The following is a 24,645-nucleotide window of genomic DNA, read 5'->3' as shown; positions in this document are numbered from 1 at the left end:
AATGAAAATGTTGACTTTGAGTAACTGGAGGTAAAAAGACAAAGTGAAAAGTGAACCATGGCAAGAATCATTCTTAGACTCATCTAATTGAGACTAGGTCGAAATAGAAAATGTCAAGTAGTGTGTAGTGCCTAGCAGTAGACATCACTTTAAAATTCCGGCTTCCTGGATGTATGCTATGGAAAGAATGAAGTTGGTTGCTAGTGTCTCACTGGGGGAGAAGGTGAGGAAGAGAAAGCCATATGAAGAAGTGGCATAGGCAGTAAGTTAAGAAGGTATTCATTCATTCAAACAGTGAAACAAGTAAATCTAGTTCATTCTCTAAGTAAAAAAAGATGCTGTTTTCATGTTCTCAGCAGTTTACAGTCAAATGGGGGACTAGACTGTAAACAACAAACCCTAATTAAGATAATCTTTAGGAGAGATGTACTAGCATAGTGTTAGGGGATCTCAGAAAATGATTCCACTAAAAACGGAGGAAGTGAATCTTAGATTGGAAGCATGTCTCAGGGCTGGGGGGATCCTGAGTAAACTGTGATGCTCATTCACGAGAGAGTTGTGTGTGTACAGTACAGAAGGGAAGACTTTCTAGAGCAAGTGATTGAGTTTGGGAGGCTGTGAGTGAGCCACATTAAGTAAAAACGGGAGGCTTGATAGCTTGTCCTTCAACAGACCGGTCCAAAATGACTATATAAAGTAAATACCATAAATCACTGTTGTCAGGGCGCACACTCCACCTCCTCCCTCCCTTCCCCGCAGCCGTCCTCATTTCCACACCCCCTCAACGGTTCAGGGAGAGCTCGTGGTCTAAGTAAACGAGAGGACTTCTGACTGTAATCCTAGCACGTCACTTTGTTGAAGGCAAACACGTGGTTCCGAGAGAACTTATAAATCTCTCCTCCCAGGCAAGATCGTGATGTTATCTGCTGGCAGCAGAAGGTTCGCTCCGAGGGGAGCTTCAGAAGCCCCCGACAAGAGAGAGAGAGAGAGAAGAGAAGAAAGGCAGGAGAGGTAGACGAGCGAGCGAGAGACAGAGAAAGGAGCACAGAGAAGGGCAGGGAGCCCGTGACGGAGACGCGGGGAAGGGATGGAGAACAGTGTAACGGTCTAGGGAGCCGTTCGGCAGCGGAGTGAGGGGCTGCCCGGCTGCAGGGAGTCGGAGAGGGTCTGTCGCAGGGTGCCAAGTGCCCACCTACCCGCCGCGAGAAAGCCCGAGTGGGAGAGGAACCAGGAGAGGGTGGGAAACGGTGGGAGTCCAAGGGACCCCCTCGTAGCCCCTTTAGGAGTAACACTGCCTAGGCAGCGCGTCCCCGGGGCTGAAGGCAACGGCGGCAGCCGGTCGTCTGTTGCCGGGTTGGCGTCTGGAGCGAGAGCAGAAGGAGGAGCAGGAGAAGGAGGGAGGTGGAGGCTGGACGCGTCCGCGAGCGGCGGCACGACGTGGAGTAGCCGGGCGGGTCGGCGCGCGCCGGCCGGGCTGTCGGCCACCGCGCGCAGCTCCGGGAGCAGGATCGTCGCCGCCTCCGCCGCCGCCGCGGCCCGCGCAGGACCCGACCGAGTCCCGAGCGCCGTGCGGAGCGCACCCGCCTCCCCGCGGCGCGCCGGCTCGCCCCCAGCGCGCGCACAGGCGCGCGCGCACACACACTCGCTCACACACTCACACACTCACACACGTGTGCGCTCTCCGCTCCGGAGCCGCGGCTGCTCCTGCTCTCAGCAGTGGAAGGCAGGGCCGAACCGCTCCTTCTTTAAATACTTAAATTACCGCCCGGCCGGCCTCGGCGGCCCCCCGCACAGCGCTCCCGGCGCCCCTCCCGCCAGCTCGCCGGCTGCCAGCCCCGGGACCTTTTCATCTCTTCCCTTTTGGCCGGAGGAGCCGAGTTCAGATCCGCCACTCCGCACCCGAAACTGACACACTGAACTCCGTTGCCTCCTCTTAAATTTATTCCTGCCTAATAGCCACTCGTCTCTTTTTTTCCCCTCATCTCGTCGCTCCAAGAAAACTTTTTCTTACTCCCCAAAGTTAGAGTTCCCCCTGCCCATCGTGTATCAATAGTTCCACTTTTGGAACGACTTGCATTTTCTTTTTAAAGGAATTCAACCAAGATACCTTTTTCTATTGGACGTTGACTCTCGATTGTTTGCAAAAGTTTCGCATTAAAAAAAAAAAAAAATCTACCTGATCTGTACTTGAGAGTTGTTGGTTTCTTTTTTTTTTTTTCTTAGTTTTTTTTTTTTACCTTTTTAAAAAAATTTTCCACCTTTAAAAAAAATGCACTACTGTGTGCTGAGCGCTTTCCTGCTCCTGCATCTGGTCACGGCCGCGCTCAGCCTGTCTACCTGCAGCACGCTCGATATGGACCAGTTCATGCGCAAGAGGATCGAGGCGATCCGCGGGCAGATCCTGAGCAAGCTGAAGCTCACCAGCCCCCCAGAAGACTATCCCGAACCCGAGGAAGTGCCCCCGGAGGTGATTTCCATCTACAACAGCACCAGGGACTTGCTCCAGGAGAAGGCGAGCCGGAGGGCGGCCGCCTGCGAGCGCGAGAGGAGCGACGAGGAGTACTACGCCAAGGAGGTTTACAAAATAGACATGCCGCCCTTCTTCCCCTCGGAAAGTAAGTACTGTTCTTTCGCTTCCATTCCCTGAGGCTTAGCGCTGCCAGAGGCTCTCGGAGCCGCCACGACTCCAGGGACGGCCCTTCCCGCTCGGGGTCCGGGCTGCGCTCCGCTCGGCTCCCCGGTCCCGCGTCCCACCCACCTCCTTGCCCGTTGCGTGCCTGAGAACCTCAGGCTTGCAGTGGGGACCTTCGACTTGGTTTTCTCCATGTCTCCCTTCCCCCCACGCCTCGGTCCTGTACGAGGCGTTACGCTCCCCTTCTGGCCCCTGAAAGTCTCTTCCCGGCCAAGAGCCAGGACTCAGCCCCCCTCCTCTGTCAAACGCGAGGCGCTCCCCGGGGCCGAGTTAGACCCGGCCGTCTCGGTGGGCTTGTTTTCTTCGCGGCAGGCGGCGGGGACCCCACCGAACTGGCGCACGAAGGGTTAAAAAGGGGGGCTCAAACCTAGCCTCTCCGGAAGGCGCCCCTTTCCGGGCCGACCTATCAGCGGGTTCCCCAAGCCTTCCCTATTGTCTCTAACGCCCCTAAAAACGTCAGCATCGCCAGGACAACACCCGATTTGGAGACCCCCCAAAAGCACCTCCGAACCCCCAGTTCTTGGACCTCCTGCCACAGCGGGGTGCTTACACCCCCCGAAGGCGAGATCTTGTCACCTCGTCCCCTCTTGATTTCACCTGGAGTGGCAGGAAGGACAACTTCGCTTCTGACGACGTTAAAAAAGTGTTTTACTTCGCGTTACTTTTCAGAATTGCCTCAGACCTGTCTTCTTAAGATCGCTGGTGCAGATCATTTTCCTGACGGGTTTACCGTTGCTCTTTCTCCCTCTCGAGCCCTCGGCTCCCTGAGCTTTCTGTGGCTTCCTTGCAGTTACTTCGGTGTGTTCCTAAATCTCACAGAGAGTAGAAGACAGCCGAGGTTTTTTTTGGTTTTTGTTTTTTGTTTTTGTTTTTTTGTTTTTAATTTTTTTAAACTGGCTTCTCCGAGGGCAGCATCCTCAATACCAGGGGCAAACAGTAGCGACGAGCGTGAAGTGATTGATCGTGCGGTTCCTCTGGGGGGAAGGGAAGAGGACAGTTAGCAGAGAATGATTTCCAAGTTCTTAAGGAAAAAAAAAAAAAAGAAAGAAAGAAAAGCAGCATCCAGTGATACCTGAGAGGGTTAAATACCAGGAAGAAGAAGAAGAAAAAAAAAAGCTTCAACATTTGCCTATTCCAAATCCCAAGTCATAAACTTTTTCATTGGTTGCCCATTTCTCTCCTCCCCTTTCCATGCCCTATATACTTGCTGGCTGCCTTCACAATGTCTCTGTGTCTTGCCTAAATAGATAATATGGCCATCTTGGTAGTTTTCGCCTAGAGATTCTAATTGCAGGGTGGGACTTTTCTTTTTTAATATTTATTTTTAGTTCGACAAGTCCTAGTTCTGTGACTTGCCATGTCTTGGACTTGACAGTCTCAGAATGTCAGCCTGTGGATCTCACGCCAGTCTTCCCGGCCACCTTTCTTTTCTGCTGTCCTTTCTCTTCTAGTTCGGAGCAGAGCAGATGCCGGGGATCCTGGCAGGCAGGATGGTTTTATTATTGTAATCAGGCACCGTCCACAACAGCGCTGATAACTACACCGCCCTGGTTTTTCCCCTCAGGAAGTAAAGCTTTCTACCTGGGGTGGAGCCAAGGAGATATTCAGAAAGCAAGTTCGCTGTAATTGGTCCAGAATGATTGAGACTAAACAGAGAGTTGAGTCAGTTTGCTTTCTCAAGCACGTGGATCCTTTCTCCTGGCATTTGGGCAGGCGGGCAAGTAAAGTAGGTTATATAGAACTTGAACCGTGTTTACCTGCGGAAGTTCAAATGAATTGCCAGCACTTTTACAGATGGGAGGTCTGATCTCTTCCTCCTCATTAGACAGGTGTGGAGAGAGCCAGTTACCTAAGAGCGTGTTGATTCTTTGTTCTTTCTGGCATACCTCAGTCCAAAGAGCCAAGATGATCCGACCCGGGACAATGATACTCCCCAAACCAGAAAAATTCTCAGAATGTTAGGATTTCAGAGGATGACAGATCAGTGTGTGGATTCTCCACGGCATCCTACCTCCAGCCACCAAATAGATTAAAAGCTCTGATAAGTGCAGTGTAAAAAAAAGTATACTGTCAGTTTTCATACAAAGAATACCGGCTTCTGTGAAGTTTAGGGGCAGAAAAGCATATTAAGAGCAGATTGGATACTACCATGCAAGAACTGTGGATAATTTTATAGAAAGTAGGTTAACTGATTTTCCAGCACTTTCTAGTTATACTGGAATATAGTGAACCCTTCCCCCCCCCCCCCAAAAAAAAACGAAGAAAAGAAGAAATCATTCCACCATATTTTTAAGGAGCAAATTGAAAGTACAGCATTGGCTTATATACCAGCTTTCCCTCTTTAGGACTTTTCCACCCAACTTTTAACTCAGGCGTCACTGAAGTGGCTGAAGGGAGGGAGTGTGCCTGTCATTTCTTGCAGTGAATCTGACAAGGGTCATAAGCCCCAGAGATGAAGGCATGGGAAAGATCACTGGTTCATTTTTTACCACCAGCTTATTAGTGTTGAGGGAGTGACTTCAGCTCAAATATTACAAATATGCTCTAATTATACTCAATGAGCTATATATCATTACAGATCGCTGATAGCCCTTTGTGGGACATTTTATACAGTTCAGACTACATATTTTTAGCAATGTGGAGATCTAAAAGTAAAAATATAAGAGATATTGTATATGCCCTCAGGCATATTTTGTTTTAAATATTATCCTTGGCCCAGTATACTGTATAAATACAGTAAATATGAATAGAACTGGCCAGGTGCCAATCTCCAAGGATGAATTTTAGTCAAGAAGGTATTTATGGGATATAAATAATACTGTGTCAACATTTAAAGAAGGGGTCTGATTAGTTTTGAATTTATTCATATTGATCTTTTCACATGCTGTTAGTTTAAGGCTCAAAGTGGAGTTATGCTAAGGTTTACCGATAGTTTCCCCAGTGGGAATTAGTGGACGCCCCAGTCCTTTTGACATGCCCTCTGCAGTTGAAGGACATCTGTTTGAAAGACACTGCCCAAAGCTTTAGAAATCTCGAGAGTGATTCCGTTCACTAGAGTGAGAATCCAGGTGATTGACAGTTAGAATCCATAGAGGCTTGGACAGTCAGAAAAAGAACAAGAAGGAGAAAGTTTCATTTTCTATCTTTCCTCTCACTTTTTTTCATTGTAGCAAACCAAGCAGTGTTGGGGTTCTAACAGGTGGTGATTTTGCCCCGCCTCCACCTCCCGGGGGACTTGTGGCCTTGTCTGGAGCCAGGTCTGGCTGTCATGACTCATAGGGAAGGTGTGCCACGGGCACGTCGTGGGTAGAGGCCAGGGAAGGTTGCTAACCATCCTCGAATGTACAGGACAGGTTCCCCCCACCCCACCACTACCAGCACATACATCAAAGAATGGTCAGCAATGTGCATGTTGAGAAGCCCTCACAATCAGAAAGTTATCTTCCTTAGATGGGAGTATGAATTAGACCATTTTGTGTGGTGGATACTTTATTATTATGATCCCAAACCACCTAAATTGGAGACCTCAAAACTTCCCATTCATTTAGCCTAAAAAAATGATGTTGCCCCCACCCATCAGTCATTTCAGTCAGCAGCAACACGATGTTAGAACAGAGAAAAAAGAAGTGAGAAGTTGTCTTGGATTTTCCTTGCAAGGAAAATGAGCAGCTCCTGTTAACGAGGAGGGGGAGCTCCAACCTAGACAACAGAAGAAAGTAAATAACTGTTGGTTTAATCTATCATATTGAATTAGATAAACCAAGATAATACAGCCTGAGACATCACAATGAGGTTTCCTTTGTAGTTGTTTCACACGAATGTTAAACCTTTAATAGCACACAATCCCTTTTCTATTTCTCCTGTAATTTTCCAAGTGAAATCATGGAATATAGAATGAATACCAATAGCACTTTGGTTCTGGGGAATTTGAGTCTCTTCATGGACATGTCCTTCTGTATACAGATTGCTGGACTATTGGCCAGTTGCCCAATGAAGGAAAATATTAGCCATTGTTGGAACATCGTAGTATTTTTGCATTATATCCAGGAATTTTATTTTTTAAGATTCTCTGTGTGAGGATGTGTGAGAAAGAAAGAGAGAAAGATCAAAGACCATTGGTTTTGACCCCCTTGAATTCTACAACGATTGAGTTATTAATACAGAACAGAGCAAACGTCAGTATCTGCATTTTTATTGTATCACTGCCTGTACTAACTCTCGTGCCTAACTGTGGTTCCAGTCAACTTGGGTCCCTTTCCTCTTTCAGGATTTCCTCTCCCTTCCTTCTTTTACTTTTCAAAGACTCAGGGAAGGGGACTGCTGATAACTGAAGCAGTTAGGCAGGCTTTGTTGCCCAGGGAGTACAGCCCGCAGCAGGCCTCCCCCGAGGAGTCCCTGGCCCAGGGAGGCTGGGCTTCGCGAGGCTAGAGGGGGCAGGTGGGGACCCCCTCACCTGGCCCAGGGACCTGCAGCCCTCTGTGTCTCCGCAGCGACCCCTGGGGTCCGCTCACGGAGCTGCACTCTGTAAATTGGCTTCTCCCTGGTGAGAAGACGCTGATGTAACCCAGTCGCCGCATCTTTCATATAAAGATATGAAAGAATGACAGATCATTTTTCCTAGAGGAAACGGAGACGCGAAAAAAAGGGCTAATGACTCACTGTTGATCCCACATCAAATCTGGGTTAGCACCGAGGAGGTCACCGACTCTTAGGCCTTCGCCCAGAGATTACAACACACTTCGGGCTGCATATTTAGAAGGTTAGGGAAACAGAGTGGAGGAGCCCGGCCCGGGGCGAGCGACCTCCGGGTGGGACGCCGCCCTCCCCTGCCGCCCCTGCTCCCCCCCTCCCCCGGCCCCCCTCTCTGCTCTGGGGCGGTAAGGTGAGCAGCCTGGGGCAGAGGGACGGCGCTCGGAAGGCAGCCCTTTGAGCCGTCTTGAGGCCGCATTTCCGGCACTGACGGATCCTGGAGAGGCTCGGGACTCGCCAGATGTGCTCGCTCGGCGCGGGCCCCCCTTCGGCTGCGGGGCGCATTCCACTTTGCAGGCTCGGAACAGCGTGATGAAATGCGCCTCTGGCCCAGATAAACAAATGTTTCCATTGTCCTTTTGGAACCATATGGCGTGCCTTTGTTTTTTAATACCCTTGAAAGGAAGATAGTTTTAAACCTAGGAATTCAGTGTTCTCCAGGTATTTTAAATTTAATAACAGGCTAAGGATTCTTGGATGGGTTTGTTTAGACTGAAAGCTTGCCCCCTTCACTCGGCTCAGGAGAAACTCGCCTACCGGGGAGGGGTTTTGCTGGTCATTTGTTCCTTTTCTAACCTCTGATGTCCGGAAGTGGGTGTGGAGCGGCCCTGGCCGTGACCACCACCTTGCGTCCTGGAGCCGCTCTGGTGGCCTTGGCTACCCCCCCTTGACCTCTTCCCCCACAGCCTCGGAATTGCCTCCTTCTTCACCTTTCTGGAATATCCGCATGCACGGCACTTCGCCTCACTTCACCAGGCCTCGCTTGGCTCACCTCTACAGATGAGGAAGGTAGCTGTTTCCTAGGGTGACCCAGGACCAGAGGCGTAAGGAAGCACCTGGCCCTGTACATGGCGCTCAGTAGGCCTTCTTGGCAACCATCGTTCACTGCATCTCAAGCATCACTGATTTTAAGATGCGCCATTATTCTGTGTGCCACCAAACAAAGAGTAACCCTGACAATCAATTATGACTTGCCATCGATTGTAAGACGCAGTAAAGAGAGGTATGTTAGAGATAGGACAGTGTGATTAGAAGTGTTGCTCTGGGAAACACTCCCACTAGCCCGGAATCTCAGGGCACTTCATTCTTTTCTTTGTAAGTTCTACTCAGTGCATGTCTCTGTTGCTCGCTTGGATTGGTCTTTAAGTGACCTCTGCCATTTACGGGACTGGGAGCAGAGACTGGAAGTGCTGGTCACCCACCATGTGTAGTACTATCTGTGCTCCTATAAGAAGGCCTTGAGAATTTAGACCTCTTAGGTAACATTTCAGATTTCTTAAGAGAACACCCAAGATCTTTCAGGGTCTGATCCCTCCTTCTTCAGCCCTACCTCTTGCTAAATCCCAATCTTGCTGAGCTACACTCCAGCCACATCACCTTCCTGGCCTTTACCCTAATGGATCATTTATTTTCATGCCTCCAGGCCTTTGTCTATGCTGTTTCTTCCATTGGAGATCCATCTTGTAATACCTCTAAACATCCTTTGAGGTTTCTTCAGATGCCAAAACTTGATTTCTCCAGTCATGTGAATCAGTTCATCCTCTGTCTTCCCACAAGACTGACAGTCATCTCTAAAGCAGCCTCTTTTCTTTTGCTGTTGGTAAAATCTAGCTGTGGTCCAGCTGTCTTCTTCGTTGATTTGTAAATTGCATCAAAACAGGAGCTGACTCTTACAGAAACTAGTGCGTTAGGTTTGCCAATACGTGCCTCGTAAATGAATGAGCATTTTCCTTTAGAGAGTAAGATGGAACCAGGGGATGAAAACTCTAGGCTCCTAAGCATCAGGACCAGCAGATGTAGAGAGAAGGAATCTACTCACCTTCATTATCAGGGAGAATGTGCCTGATGGGTCATATCACTGTGGATCAGCAACACTGGGTTTCTCATACCCGTACATTTCCTGTTTCCATTTTTACAGCCAGTGAGGAAAGTCCTGGTGAGACTTATGGTGGCGACTGACCTTCACTGGTTACTGATTGTGTCAAGCACAGTCTCGGATATTTTACCTGCATGTCCTCACTGATTCTCACAAGCAACCCTGTAGAGTCCATACTAGAATTTACTAGCATTTTCCCTGTGAGACACGAGGACTTGGACATAGCTATTGCTATCCCGGGTGGCTTATTGAGAGTAAGGCTCTTAGTAACCACAAATAATCGAGACCCTAAAATAGAGACCAGGAAATGGAGAGCATGACTTTCCTTTTCCTCTGGCAAAATGATGTAGCCCGTCCCTTCAAGAGTGGTGTCTCTCCTCTCCTCCCAGGGATTACAGCCTTAAGCTCTGAATTCTTTCTCTATGAAAAGCAGTATACTTCTGAAGCCTGAGAGACAGCCCTGGGTCTTTTCCTCTGCCTTTAACACATTCAACTTTTCTCACTACATTTGGTTGATACAAAATTTATGATTTATCAGGTCCCTGGTTTTGGTCGTTAACTGCAACCATTTCTTCACAAGAGTTTTGATAAGTTTGATTGATGGAGGATTCCTTTGTCTCCCTCAGAGAACTAATTTATTGGGGAAGGCAGGCTGGTAGTGGCACCATGAGTACGGGCTTTGGAGCCACACGGACCCAATAAGGAAAAGAAGGAGTATAAGTGAAATTGCACCAAAAGAGTCTCAGAAACTGAACGGGAAGAGGTAGCACCAAGGGCCAGAAGCTCCTCTCCAGGCCTAGGTCGATTGTTAAAAAGTGATCTTGCTTTAGTTAGTGGAGAGGATTTGTATTTCGGTGATATGAAAACATGCGTATGACTCACACAGCATTCACCTCTTTATCTCTCTTGGTTATAAGGTCTGAAATCCAGCAAAGGAAGGAGGGGATGTTGTTCCTAAGAGGCTAACATGCAGAGGCTGCTTCTGGGTAACCTTCCGGGCCTGGCTCAGTCCTTCCTCACAGGTTTTCTGTCTCCTTCCACCCCTTCCCCCAGCCTCTCCCAGTGAGAGTCGGTGGAGAAGGAAGCGAGGCCATTTGGAGTTAAGGCTGAGCCAGGTCAGGCAGCCAAAGTCAGACCGTGGTGGACCTCATTTCACCTCCCTGACCAAGAACCAGCCACAACATTTTCTTAGCTGTCAGGTGATTCATTTTAAAAAAAAGGTCTCAGCAACAAAGTGACATGAGGGAGTAGAAGTCTCAAAGAGGAAGATGGATGACAAGAAGAGGAGAACGTGGCCAAGTGTCCCCGTAAAGGGTTTGAGGAGGAAATGAAAACATGGGAGGTGATAGCAGAGAGGAGAGACCACACCAGGCCCTGGGTGGTTGTTAACAGCAAGACATGCTCCGTGTGAGGTAGCATCCAGCTTTCCTGGGGCAGCCCAGTGAGCCCATTCACTGGTGTGAGAAAACACTGCTGTCTAGGAGGAGCGGAGGTGACTGGATTTAGCATCTGTTAGAAGGAGGGAAAGCCCCCTGGTGCTGAGAAAGCTGTGATTCGTGGGCCAGGACCATCCCTCCATTCTCTCAGATGAGCCTTGGGTACAGGTTAGACAGGTTAGAAAGGTGGGGCCTAGATATTCCTTGAACCACAAGGATTTGAGGAACTCCAGGCGAATGGAAAATGCTTTCTGGAGGTTGTGAAGCTCGAACCTTCTGAAAATAGTTCGAATGCGTTTCTGAGCTCCCCAGGCAGCTGTTGGCCCTTCTGCTGGCGTGTTCCCTGCGTTTCCCTGGGACGGTGCCACTGCTCCTTCGGGCCCTCCTTGCTGCCTGCGTGTTGGTGACTGGGAAGCAGGCAGTTCCCGAAGCGGACACACGGGGATTCTGAAAGAAGAGCCCTAGAGCAGCTATTTGAGACTCCGACTGCTTTTTTGGGAGACGTTGTTTGTTTCAGGAAATACTGTAGCATCTTTCCAGTCTCCTGAAAGGAAAAGAAAAATGTTGTGACTTAGACCTTGGCTCTGTTCGTTTGGCTTTCCCTATCTAACCCACGCCACACTGACAAGCAGCACATCTGTCTTGACAGGCTAGTCCACAAGTAACTGCTCATTCATAACTTGAGGCTGTTGTAAGAGTCCTCATTGGTCACTTCATCTTGTGAACGGGAATGCAGGGTTGGGTTTTGAGAAAGACCCTGAAATGACCACAGATCCAGTGGCCTTTGCAAATCTATACGGAAGCACCATCTAGAAGAGAACACTGCTCATTTTCTTCGTGTCTTTTGAAAGCACAAAACTACTGATGGTTGTCCAAACAAAAGTGGGAATTTGGGGGGAAAATATTTAATTTTTAAGTTTTGGACTCATTTCAGTGTTGGAAATTCAATGCTTTTTTATTTTTTTAAAAAGATTTATTTATTTATTTGACAGAGATCACAAGTAGGCAGAGAGGCAGGCTCCCTGCTGAGCAGAGAGCCCGATGCGGGGCTCGATCCCAGGACCCTGGGATCATGACCTGAGCTGAAGGCAGAGGCTTAACCCACTGAGCCACCCAGGCACCCCTCAATGCTTTTTTAGACCCAAATCATCAGAGATGATTTTCTCTATACCAGATGCAGCAGGGGCTTTGTCATTCCTTCCATTGGGGGGTTTGGTTCTTCTTTGGTCATTTATTTTCCTATCATCTATTGGCTTAATCTCATTTTCATTTCTGCTTTGACATCGTAGTGATAATACCATTGACGTTGTTGCTACTTGCTTTATAATCAGCTCTTACAAGGACGTTGCTGGCTGCCCAAGCGCCCCAAAGAGTGGGTGACTTACCCAGATTCTACTTTAGAAGGAGAAATAAAAAATCACAGACAGAGGACTCGCCCCACCCCCCTCCCCACCAGAGATCAGTGATTGGGTAAAGGAACGGCCCCTTCTGCCCTTCTGGGGTCTGTTTGGGCTTTCTGGGGGGGAAACGTTTCCACATCCAAGCTCATACCTCGGCCTCTGGGGCTCTGGATGGTAATGAGAAAGGAACAGGGGCGGGAGCGGGCCAGAGTTCCTGGCTTTAACTGGAAGTAGCTGAGCAGAAGCAAAGCTGGATTTTGGCTGACTCCTCGGGTTCCAAAGCATCTGTTCTCACCTGTAGATACGTCTGCTGAAAAATCATGTTGATTCGAATAATAATTTCGTCATTCATTTGTCCCTCCTCACAGTAGAAAGCCTTGGGTTGTTAAGTGTGTTGATGGAAGTTACTGGTCAGACCTATGAACTACATCCGGAACTGGGGCTGTTTCACCCACTAAGCTCTTCTCCCCCCTAGAATGAGGTGACTGGTGCTAGCTTGTCTTGGAGAGAGATATGTTTCAGAAGAAATCTGCTGTCACTAAATATCACCATCAGCAGTGGAGCTATGTGGAGAGAGTCATGTCTAATTTCATTAATTCTTTGGCACTAGCATCCAGATTCTAGAAGGAGGGTCTTGAGCCAAGCTGACCCCGGGTCATTATATGTTCAGGATCAGCAGTAAAGTAAAGTAGAAGCTTATTTTTATTTGTATTTTTTTTTTTTAAGTAGAAACTTATTGTAGTATGTGTTGGGAGGAAATGATGTCCACTGATGGACCTGCTACAGTCCCGAGAGAAATGTTTGTAGGGAAGGTTTGGAGGAGTTGAGGAGGGACTGATCTGACAGAGTTTACTGGAGCATTGGTAATGGCATTTAATAATGTTTTCGATATCACTGCAGTGAGGAAGCCTTTATCACTATCTTATAGACACTTTCACACGACACGGAACCCCCACTTACTCAGAACAATTGGGTAGCCTCGAGGTCAAGTGAGATTTTGTAAAAGGCCTTTTTAGAAAAAGTTTATTTTATTTTATTTACATTTGATTAATTAGCATATAGTGTCTTACTAATTTCGGAGGTAGATTCAGTGATTCATCAGTTGCGAATAACACCCAGTGCTCATTCCATCAAGCACCTTCCTTAATGCCTGTCACCCTGTTACCCCATCCCCCACCACTTCCCTCCAGCAATACTCTGATGTTTCCTAAAGCTGAGTCTCTTGTGGTTTGTCTCCCTCTCTGATTTCATTTTAATAAAAGGCCTTTTTGAAACTGTAAGTCACAGAAGCCTATAACACAGGTTCTCAAATTTTAGCATGCAAAAAATCCCATGTATCACCAGTAGTGCTTATTATAAACGCGGATTGCCAAATCCCTGTCTCCTAGCCTCCATCCAGATTATGATCCAGTCGTTTTCAGGTGGGCCCCAGAAACCTGCACCTTGATGACAAGGCCAGGTTATTCTTAGGCAGGAGTTCAGAAAGACACTCTAGAAACACCGTGCATTTTTGTTTTGTTTCTTTGCTTTGTTTCTTAGCTGTGTCATCCCAGGCAAAATGAACCTCAGAACTTTTGTACTTAATATCATAGTCTTTTAGACATTTTGTAAGTTACCCATACAAAATTTTAATTCCAGGGCTCTTTCTGTCTTACGACTTCTGGGAGTGGTCGTCCTCCATGATCAGTTAGTGAATGCCCAAGTACTTCTAAAAAAGGATTATTTCTCTAAAACTAATTGTCTTGGATTTTTGTAGGTTTTCACATTTTATCAAGCATTTCACATCCACCGAAGCCTCACTGATCTACAAAAGTGTATTCCTACCACGATGCCCATTGACTCCTATAGACTGTTGAAATCCATCTGTGAAAAAGCGAAGGATTGCTTTCTTTGGCCTAAATGATCACTGCAGCATCACTAATATCTCTACCCTGTTCATGGTCTTTACTTGTGAGGCCTTGGGTCAGCACCGGGGCACCCTTTCTTGGCTCTGCTTAAACAAACAAACAAACAACCCCCCACCCCCAAAGAAAGGACGGAGAGGAAGGATTTAATACTGCAGCTTTATGGCATAGTAAAAGTAAACCAAAGGGGCATACTTGTGGCCTGCTTGGTGGAAATTGCAAATGACCATAGTTACCTGGCCTTGGTCCCACCCAGACTTCCTTTGACCTGTGTGACCCCGAGCAAACTCAGGGATCTGGATTCTGTTACTAGAACTGTCCCTCCTCTGCACCACAACATCCACTGGCCTGAAGAAGGTGCTGTTTCCCAGGAAAAGGAGTGAAATCCCCCCAAGAACCGCACAGGGCCATAGTTTGAAGCAAAAGTATTGCTCACAAAGCGGCTTCCTCTGCCCGTTTTGCCTTTCCCTGGTTGCATTCTTTGAGATTTTTATTTAAGATAACTTTCAGCGTCTCTTGTTAGAGGTCAGATATGAATGAGAAGATTTTGTTTGACGTGCTAATCTTGTGACAAACAGTTTATACCCAGTGTAGCTTCCTGTCTTTGCTGACTGGTTCTTTGAGGGAATTTGCTCCGGGTTAAGGCTGTGGAGAGCCTCTAAAAATAAACAACATGGTCGCTTCTCGGTGAGAACATATGTGAGCAGATGGCAGCTGGTAGCAGCATATGGTGGCAATGTGAGAGCAGCATGGTACAGAAAGCCATGAGGGGACCTTCCTCTTCCATGCCTCAGCAGGCCATCCAGGGCCCCATGATCCCAGTGACACCGACTTCTGACCAGGAGATGGGTCCCACAGAGGCGTGAAAGCATGTCCCAGGGAGGGGGGCTCTTGTTAGTGGACTCAATGCTGGAGACGGTAAGTTACAGGCTACGGAAAAGGGCTTCCTTATCCATTTTCAAATTGAGAGATAAAAGGCACGAATCTGCCGAAAAAGGAACAAACAGAGGACTCCACAAGGCCTTTTGTCTTTTGTCAAAAGAAGTTTTCAAGTCTGGTTTGCAGAGGGACGGGGCTACTTTTGGAAGACATGCCCTAGACAAATGGCAGGTGCATGGAGGTTAAATCCATGTAAGGCGCTAGGGAAGAAGTACATTCACCCCAGGCCTGGAAGCCAGTCAGGGGTGTGTCTATCAAATTAGTTACATAACCAGTGTTATTACATCCCTTGATCGCCTCTTATTTGCCAGTCTCTTAAATATATCATCTCACTGTGATTGTCTAAAATCCCCCAGGGTACATACATCAAGGGGTAGCTTGATGTGTGCTTCATGTAGAAACCAAGGATTGGGTGAATCCAGGCCCTTGTTCAAAGACTCACGGGAAGCCGGTGACGAGAGCAGGGACTCCGACCTGCATCTTATTATGCAGAAATCCTGTATTTGTCATCGACTCGACCCCGGATAGAACACCCAGCAGTGTTTTCTCTTCCATTGCACGCATTTTTTGGTGTATTTTCTTGTTCTAAGAATATGGCGGGCAATATACAAGATGTCGTTGCCATTATTTTAAAGAAAAAAAGTTCAAAATTTCACGGGGTAATAACTGTGATGGGAGATAATGTTTAATCTATCCTGAGCAGACCTAGATGTTTAAACTGTCGCCCAGCAGCACGCAACTAAGATACACTTGTTTTCTTGACCTATTCAAGGGGTTCTCATGTGAGGGTTTGGAAGGATGAGAGGTGTTTTAAGGAAACCGAAACTAGGCCAACCAAACGAAACATGGGGATTTAGTCATCATTGGTAGGCTGTCTTTTGTCCAAGAAGGCCAAGGCCTTCCCTGTTCATCTCTGACATAAGTCACGGTATTTATTTTACCATTTCTGTGTATAAATTATACACTGCGATTTTGATGCTAGAGCGTGTTAAAGGGAAAACGGAATTCAGGAGCCTGACTGGTGGTTAAGGGATGCCAAGAGATCTGGGAGCAGAATCCAGAATCCCTCCTAGATCCTTGGTCCCCGAGTAGGGGGGACCTTCTGTGTGTGGGGGAATGAGTGCCTTCGGAGAGCCAGCTTCGACTTTGAATCTTTGTATAGCTCTGTGCAAGGCATCACCTCAGTAAAATAGCTAATGACTGTGCTTTTTAAAACTCCTAGCTGTCTGCCCAGTTGTTACAACGCCCTCTGGCTCAGTGGGCAGCTTGTGCGCCAGGCCGTCCCAGGTGCTCTGTGGGTACCCTGGTGAGTACACTTGTCTGCTTTATACCTCATTTGACGTAGTGCTATCACGTCCATCTTCGGTGTCTGTCTCCTGTGGGGGAACTTGTCAGAGGCCAAAGAGAATTCGGGAATGCAGCCTTGGAGCTGAACAGTCACAAAGGTGCCCCAAATATTTAGTCCGTAAATGATGATTTGATGGCCATATGTGCAAAAGGGGTTGCGGGTACAGGAGATCTGTGTTCCGGGAGTGACGCGGGGTTTGAAATATGGATCTGCTGACCCCACTCCCCCCCACCCCCCATGGTCGATGCTCTCTGGAGGGTTGAGTGAGTGTGGCCAGATTATCAGGGGTCCTTTCTGGGTGTCTTTCTTTTTTAATATCTATGTTCTTATGCCTGGCATACAGTAGTTGCTCAATGAATGTTTCTTGTACTGAACTAAAGGGGACGAAGGAGCTTTTCTTTCCTTTGAAGGTCTGGAGGGAGGCCTGTGGGAACGTTGCCATTATTTGTGACCTTCTGGGTGGCATGAGAATGGATTGCCGTGGGGCGAGCCTTTGGCTGACTGGCCCTGGGAGCTCGCCACTGAGGCCTGAGTGCAAACCCCTCGGAGCCAGTGCCACATGTCAAGCTGAGGAGCAGAGAAGCCCAAGGTCTCGGTGCATTAATCAATTCACTCAGCTTTTATTGAGAGCCTACTGTATGCTGAGCAGTGAGATCACAGCAAAGACAGGACTTAGTGATCCTGATATGTAAGAACTCAGGGGCCCAGTTTTCCCTGATCCATGTTCAGGAAGAAATGAAATAGACTCATAATCCTGGCCTTGTGGTTCACTCATATTTTTGAGACCCCAAGAAGGTTCACATTATTCTGATGCTAAGTGTGGGCAGAGGTCCCAGATATAGACAAAAGAAATGTTTTTATTACCTTAGTAGATATCTAGTTCACTGGGATAGCCTACTGTACAATTTACTATGCCTAACCTTGCTTCTTAGGAATCAAGGAACAAAGGATTAAAGTCGTTTATTTACAGTGGTTTAAGCTGGGTTTCCTCAAAAAAGAACAGATTTATTGGGAATATACATTTATTTTCATGTACAAAGTGGCTAGAAGGCACCATGTGAATAAAGAGTAAAAGGTTTAATCTATGCTTTTAAATTTTTCTTTTGTGAGACAGATTATTATTTTGTTTTCAACCTCTACATTTATATTTTATTTCACTATCTAAACCAAGGATTTAATTGTCTGGTGTTTTTCCCACTAGCTTTTTGGAAAAGAAAAGGGAAGGGAACAAGAGAAGGAAAGCATTTGCTGAGTCCCTCCTATGTCCCTGGCACGCACAGATGCAGTGTCCTGTCCTCTCCATGCTGGTGGGTTGGGGACGGCTGGGATGACCACCCCCACGTGTCAGGAAACTGGGGCTTGGACAGGAAAATACCTTGTGCTCGGTCATAGCCCTCGAGGGCTGGAGGGTGGGGGGAGGGCAGAGCCAGAATCCGAATTCAGGTCTGGCCTCGATGCCCTCCACCAGACCGCAGAGCCCCCAGGCTTTCTGGCTTTCCTTTTGCCTTCCCTTGGCAATCCCATCTCATTAATTTTTATAATGGTCTTAGTGACTACTTTGGATTCATTTCCTTTTCATCTTTTCTTCCCCCAGTAAACAAGTCGAGAGGCCTACCATGGTTCTCTGGGTAGTTTTTCTTCTCAGACACTCCTCGCTTGGGGTTATTTTCGGTCATTTCATGGCTGCAGGCCTCCTTCTTTCTTTGGTGAAAACACACTGGAAACCCACCATGCTCTTCAGCGAGTCTGGGAAAATCAGGAGTGTCTCTGAGGGTGTGGAAAGGAAAGAGAGCACGAACTCCACGGGGATCCCGCGCGGCGCCAGGCTCCTCCGCCCCGCCCGGCCTCCGGGCCTGCGGACCCCTTTCAGCCCTTCCACAGAAGGCCGCGGAGCGGTGGGGCTCTGCATTTTTTTGGTTTTTTTTTTTTTTTTTTTTTTTTTTTTGGTCTCTGTTCTTAGAAATAGTAATTGAGTAAAAATGTAAGTGAGTGGATGCCAGGGGGCAAGTGTCCAGGGTCAGGGTGAATTTCTCCATGCTGAGTGTGATTCTGAGCACTCGTTAAGTGGAGGCTGGCCTGTGCCAAGCAGCTCGAGGGCCATCCCTGTCACCTTGTGTGAACCGCCTCTCCATTCCAAGGAGATGTTGGGAGCAGCTGGAGGGAGCGCAGGGCCCGTGGCGCCTCTCGCTGTTCTCACTCTCTAACCTGGGAGTAGTTGATAACGCCGTGTCCTGACAGCCGGGATTGGACTGGCACAGCTTTCGCGAAAGAAAATCCTCTGGAGCATGCAGTGGTCCTTGCTCCGCACAGCCCATGCGGCTGCCGAATCATTTTTCTTTTTTTGAATCATTAGCCCCCAAAGTCTGGGTTAAGATAACGTTAGCTTGCCTGAAGCGTTTCCTACCGAGATCGAAGGACCTAGAAGATCGGCCGTGGAGGCAGTCTGTCTGCAAACATGGATTCAGAGTGGTGAAGGTGAATTCAGATGGCTTGGGGGTTTGGGTTTTGTGTTTTTTCAAGTCTTTACTGAGGATGAGGCTTTGAAATAGCTCAGTGGAGGCCGAGAGATGGTGTTTCTCCAAGCGTGGCCTGCACCTGTGTCTCCCGAGTGTCCTCAAGAGCAGATCCCCAGCCCTGGCCCAGAACCTCAGAGTCCGAATAGCGGGGCGGGGGGTGGCGTTGTGGAGCTGATGCTTGTGCACCTGAGAGCGGGCTGCACAGGTTGCTCTGACCTCACTAGAGTCTGCGGCCGCTCAAGGTCAAGGATGCCCTGATCACGCAGGTCTGTTTACTCACAGTCCTCCCACATGGAAGGATTCAGATGGAGTGGGGCGTCTGTGAGATCAGCTTTTTCTGCAGGTGTGGGACCCTTTACCCCCAGCCCAACAGTCCTGACGCCATGCTTTCCCTTCTCCCGGGTGCCTACAGAGATCGAGGTAGACCCGTTGTCTGCAGGATCACACATCCGCCCCCTCCCTAGCCCTCCCAGCTCGCTGTCCACCACGGAGGGAGCAGTGAGTGTGTAAGCAAACGAATTAGTCACATGGGGTAATGGAGGCCTGGCCTGGCAATTATGCCTGACAGTGAATTCTTCCACCCAGGTGCCTTGAGCTGGGCCCCCGTGAGTGGGAAGGAGATTTTGAAAACTCATGTATGATGTGTAAGGGACACGTAAAATGTATAAGTCGACGGATAAGGTTTAATTCCTTGAGGTCGTGTTTGGTCGAAGCACTGCCAACCTCTTCGTGGCCTGAATCCTGTTCTCAGACATTCCACGGGGTAAGGATCCGGCCGACAATGGAATGTAAACTCCACTCTCTCAGACAGACTCAGCTTCAAGTAACAGCGGCTTTCCGCTTCCAAAGGATGTTTTGCTCAACCAGAGGTATTGGAGCAGGTGCAAATCTGATCAGCTTTTAGAAAGAAAAGTTGAGCATAAATTCATTACTTGACATTTGTGCAGTCCTATGCCGGCTGCGATTCTGATGCTCTGCTGGTTACGTTGGAACCATGACGATTTTGAATCCAGCCACACGGTACGGATATCCTATACCTGCTGTAGGAACTTTTGGCCGTCAAACTGTTCAGAGAAATATCCAGTTCTTTGTGGTCTGTATCACTAACCGTCCTACTCGGCTATTGAAGTATGAAAAGAAGGGTGGGCCGTGTCTGTTCTACTTCCCAAAAAGCCTTTAATGACAAGATCTCCACATTAATTGCAAAATATAGATACAGGTTTAAGATGAATGTCAAATGCATGCAGAGATTGTGGGAGGACGCAAAGGAAGCTGTCAGGAGACATTAGTTCATTCAGTGGTATTTACAGCGTGTCTAGGCACTAGTGATACCATCAGGGAATAAAAGAGCATCAGGGAATAAAAGAGCAAAAAATCGAGGTCCACGCATTGGAGGAAGATGAAGAATTCTTTTAAAGATTTAAATAAGAATGGCAGGACTTGAAAATATTAGAGGGGAGAACATAGGCAGGGTTGGGGATGGAGAGGGGAGTGGCGATTTCACAGAAGCTGGGTGTGGGAGTGCGCAGGAGGAGCGTGAATTCGAAGCAGAGCCTCGAAGGAGGTTGGAGAGGAGCCTGGGGCTCTGTGGGAAAGGGCATTTTTGGCAGAGGGAACAGCTGGTGCTGCTCCTGACCTGTTCAGCGATTATCAGAAATGTCCTGGGAGGTGAGATTACAGAGAGGTCATGGCGGATGGGTCAGGTAGTGCCTTGTAGGCCAACATCAAGTCTGTGCCTTTTCCTATAGGGAATAGGGCGGGTTTAGTCGAGGTTGATGTGGCGGCTGTCAAGGTGGGAGCAGTACGCAAGCTGACTAAGGGTAGAACGTCAAGTCCAGGGAGGAGATCTTTGTGATGTGTTGCAATGCATTTTGCAGCTGCCTTTCCAGGTGAAACTTCACTCTATCAAGAATTTCAAATGGTGCTGAGTTCTCGCTTTGTGAATAATTTCACAGGCAAGCTCCAGTGGGTTCTGTATGTAGAATACGGTGTTCAAAAAAAATGTAAGTTACTATTCCTGAGTTACTGTCCACTCACCCCCTTTCCTTTCTAGAAAAGAGCTATGTGTATTTTTTTTTAAAGATTTTATTCATTTATTTGACAGACAGAGGTCACAAGTAGGCAGAGACGCAGGCACAGAGAGAGAGGGGGGAGGAAGCAGGCTCCCCGCCGAGCAGGGAACCCGACGCGGGGCTCGATCCCAGGATCCCAGGACCCTGAGATCATGACCTGAGCTGAAGGCAGAGGCCTAACCCACTGAGCCACCCAGGCGCCAAGGAGCTATGTGTATTTTAAAATAACCTCTGGGGTCTCCCATCTGTGCTGACAAGTGTCCTTGCTGTGATACCTTCTCATAGCATCTCTGACTGTGTGAGCAGGGACATGTGCCCCTAAGCTCACTGGTGACCGTGCGTTGGCCTAGAATGACAGACTACCACCTTTCCCTGTGGAAACTGGAAAGTCAGCCTTCAAAGAGTATCTGGGTCTGTCCAGATGTGCCTGGTGCCTTTGCCTAAGTTCTGAAATGAGGTCAGAAGCCAGGGAATTTGTAAAACTCTGTCTCTTATTCATCGAGAAGCATTTCTGTTGGACCAGAGTTTGCTTTCTAACTTTTAAGCTTTGAATCCGTCCCTCATCTGTACAAGAAATATCCTTTGAGTCTCCTGGGTGCCGGGTATTGTGCTAGGTCGCTTGATAGATGGAGGCCTATGGTGCAGACCCTGTTTCCAGGGAGCCTGTAGCTGAGTGAGGAAGTCAAGCAGACCCGACCAACCAAGAAAAACCAAAAAAGCCAATGTCGTGTGGTTGATTCTAAGTAAGAGTCCTGACGGGTTGGAAGAATTGCTGAACTTGTCCTGGAGAGGTATAGGAGGCCTTCCTGGGGGAGGCAATATCTGCTACTTGAAAGACAACCTTTGCCATTGCAGTTTGGCAGTCTTCAAGCAGCCAGAGGAAGTGGCTTATGCTTTCTGGAAGGAGATGTGTCCCTCGCGCTGTTCCCTTCCTCTCTGAGCTTGCCTGGCTTCCATCTTGCTGAACCAAGCAACAGCAGAAGCCCTTAGTATTGATGTAATTCCTTCAGGAGACCCACTCTGAAATACTGAGGCCAGAGGGTAAGATCTTTATCTCGAGGATTTGTTATTCAGAGCTCATACGTTCAGAAGACATGATTTGTCTGTTGCGTATAAAATCCATTATACCGTGAGGGGCAGTGGTATAATGGGACTCTGGAAGATGGCATTATTTCACAAGCTCAAGGTCACTATCTAGAGCTTTCTTCTTCCTCTCAATGGCATACCACAAAAATTCATCTCTTGCTCGTATCATATGGGTTTGTGGGTTGGCTGTGGCTTTGTTCCACGACATCCTCATTCTGGGACCCAGTTAAAGGGGCAGCCTCTAACCCAGGCACGCTGAGCTCACCGCCACACAATGACATGGGGCCCTTTTCCCTGCCCACATTCCATTGGTCACACCTGGTTTCAGCAGGACAGAAAGGGAGAACAAAGGTGGGGGTCAGGTGGCAATGGGCCCAGGAGAGAGGGACAGACATCTTGAACAGGTGATGCAGTTTACGACCGCGTAGGTGGCGGATTTGGGGAAGGGAGAAAGATTTCATTCCTGTTAAAAACTTTCTATATTGTGTGTTTGATATGCTTGATCCACTCTGTTGCTTCATCTTTGGAATCATAGGGAGCTTTGTAATGGATATTTACTAAATAATTAGTAGGTTGATTTTATAACAGACAGAAATGTCATTCTCCATTTTTATATTTGACTGGCTTTTCCAACGGAACCAACTCTATCTGGTGTAAATGGCCCTGTCGGTAGTACGGGGTTTCTGAAGGAAGCACTCCTGTGTTATGTGAAATGCATGTACGCCAGGGACACTCTGACACCCAGGCTTACCCCCCAGACGTGCAGTGACACCCTTAGCTTTAGGGTCTCAGGTTGCCACCGTGATGCTGTCACGCCCAGCCCTATGTGATAGATGTCGTCCCCAGTAAGCCCCACACTCCGTTCCTGGAGAGCAGAAGTCTACAGGTGCTTCACTGCTTGCTGGAGGGAACGCGGATTTCCCATTTCCTATTTCTCTCTCTTGTGTGAGTTCCATGCCAGTTTAACAATCTAAACATCACGTACCACGTGGTTCCCTAGAATCCAATCTAACCTGAACCTCAGTCGCCTGACAATGACCTGCCAGGTCGGCTGCTTTGATTCCTGCTCCTTCCTGCTGTGTTCCGTGAGCGAATGGAGAGAAACCCTACTGGCGTGGGGGCATCTGCAGTAGGACTCTGCACGCAGGGACGGCCACCCACCCTTTGCCCATTTGTCCTGAGCGGGTTCGGTGGCTTGGTCTAGCAAGCTTGCAGTCATCTCCGCGGCCTCTCCTTAGTCTCCTTAGGAGCTGCCGAGGCTGAGCTTTTCCATCCTGCCCTCGAGGTCAGGGGTGGGAAAGAGCAGCGAGAATGAGAGCGTTGTTTTGCACAGGGCCGGACATCTGCGTTTCTGAATCGCCCCGCTGTGTGCGTGATGCAGCTGCTGGAGCTGCTTTGCTGAATGTGAACTTTGTCCACCGACGGGCGTCCAAATTGGTTTTGGATCCTCTGGAATCTAAATGGTCGGGCCACGTTTTTCTAATATGCCTGGATCGGAACTTTGCTCTGAAGTGGAGCTGACTCGTCGTGTTTGCGCGGCGGCCCAGCTGGCGTCTGTTTTCCTGCTCCGTCTTGCTGGCCTTCCCAAGGCTGCTCCTTACCTGGTCCACTGCCGTGTTCAGGGGAGCAGGAGGGCAGCTCCCTGTGGGACTGCTGCCACGGAGGCTTCGGGGCTCGTTGACTTGAGTGTAAGTGTTAGGGAGAGAGACTTTTCAGAAACGAGTCAGGGGAGGCACCAAGAACGGCAAACCTACAGGTGCGCTGGCGCGGCGGCAGGGACTTGGACTTGGACTTGGGCGCCGCGGCCATAGACCCCTTTCTGGAAGTGCGGACGGTCCGCGACAGGGTCCATGGGCTCTCTAGTGCCGGGCTTCTCAGCCTCGCTGTGCACCGAGCCGCCTGGGGGGCATTTAACGTGCTGGGGGTCTCCTCCAGAATTTCAACTCAGTTGATGGAGGGTGTGGGAGGTTGGGGAGGGAGGGCGTGGTATCTTTGGTTTTCAAAAAAACCCCAGGTGATTCTAATGTTTGGTTTGAGTTAGAAGCTCTCTTTTGGGGGTTTCCTTAGCTTTTGTTCAAACTATGATTTTCTGTCCAGCTATCCTTATTATAGTGTGAGCAAACTTCTTGTATGAAGAAAAGATGTATATTGGGGGGGGCTGTTGGGAGAGAGAGAGAGGGTGGATTCTGTCTTCAGTAATAATAAATTAAAAATGCTGATAATGCTTGCTTTCAGTTATTGAATAGTTCTATTAGGCACTGTGTTAATCTCTATATTAGCCTTATAAGATAAATATAATTATTAGTCACTGTTTCATAGATAAGGAGACCAAGGCTTACCGATGTCACGTAATTTCGCCATGGTCATGTTGCTCCTAAGTAGCAGAGCCAGAACTTGAACATGAAGTCTATCTGACTTCAAAGCTCATCCTACTAGTCGGACCCCTAAGACGATAAACTGAAATCTGAAATTTTGGATGAAGGGATGAGATAATCAGGAAAGGAGAACTTACTGAGAATAATCTATATCTGTATTATTAGGAAATTATTCTATTCTGAAAAAAGAAAAAAAAAACGGTGTGTTTGGATGTCTTTCTTTTTTTCTCTTAAATACAGTATTTTCACTTC

At 48.2% G+C, this 24,645-nt stretch overlaps 1 protein-coding gene across 3 annotated transcripts in view; it reads left to right on the top strand.

Moving 5' to 3' along the window:
* The first annotated feature begins 2,136 nt into the window (after window positions 1-2,136).
* The window catches only part of TGFB2 (transforming growth factor beta 2), a 77,207-nt gene continuing 54,698 nt past the window's right edge, over window positions 2,137-24,645 (top strand). For 2 of the 3 annotated variants that reach the window (XM_080824758.1, XM_080824756.1), the window contains exons 1-2: window positions 2,236-2,615; window positions 16,219-16,302. In XM_080824758.1, coding sequence (XP_080680884.1) covers window positions 2,270-2,615; window positions 16,219-16,302 — 430 coding nt within the window. In that variant the 5' untranslated portion in view covers window positions 2,236-2,269. Of the gene's footprint in view, window positions 2,616-16,218; window positions 16,303-24,645 lie in introns of all 3 variants that reach the window. The other variant, XM_080824757.1, reaches the window with a different exon arrangement.

The sequence above is a fragment of the Martes martes genome (genome assembly GCF_963455335.1).
Source record: "Martes martes genome assembly, chromosome: 15".
Taxonomy (NCBI): Eukaryota; Metazoa; Chordata; class Mammalia; order Carnivora; family Mustelidae; genus Martes; species Martes martes.
This window is presented reverse-complemented; position numbering and strand designations above follow the sequence as displayed.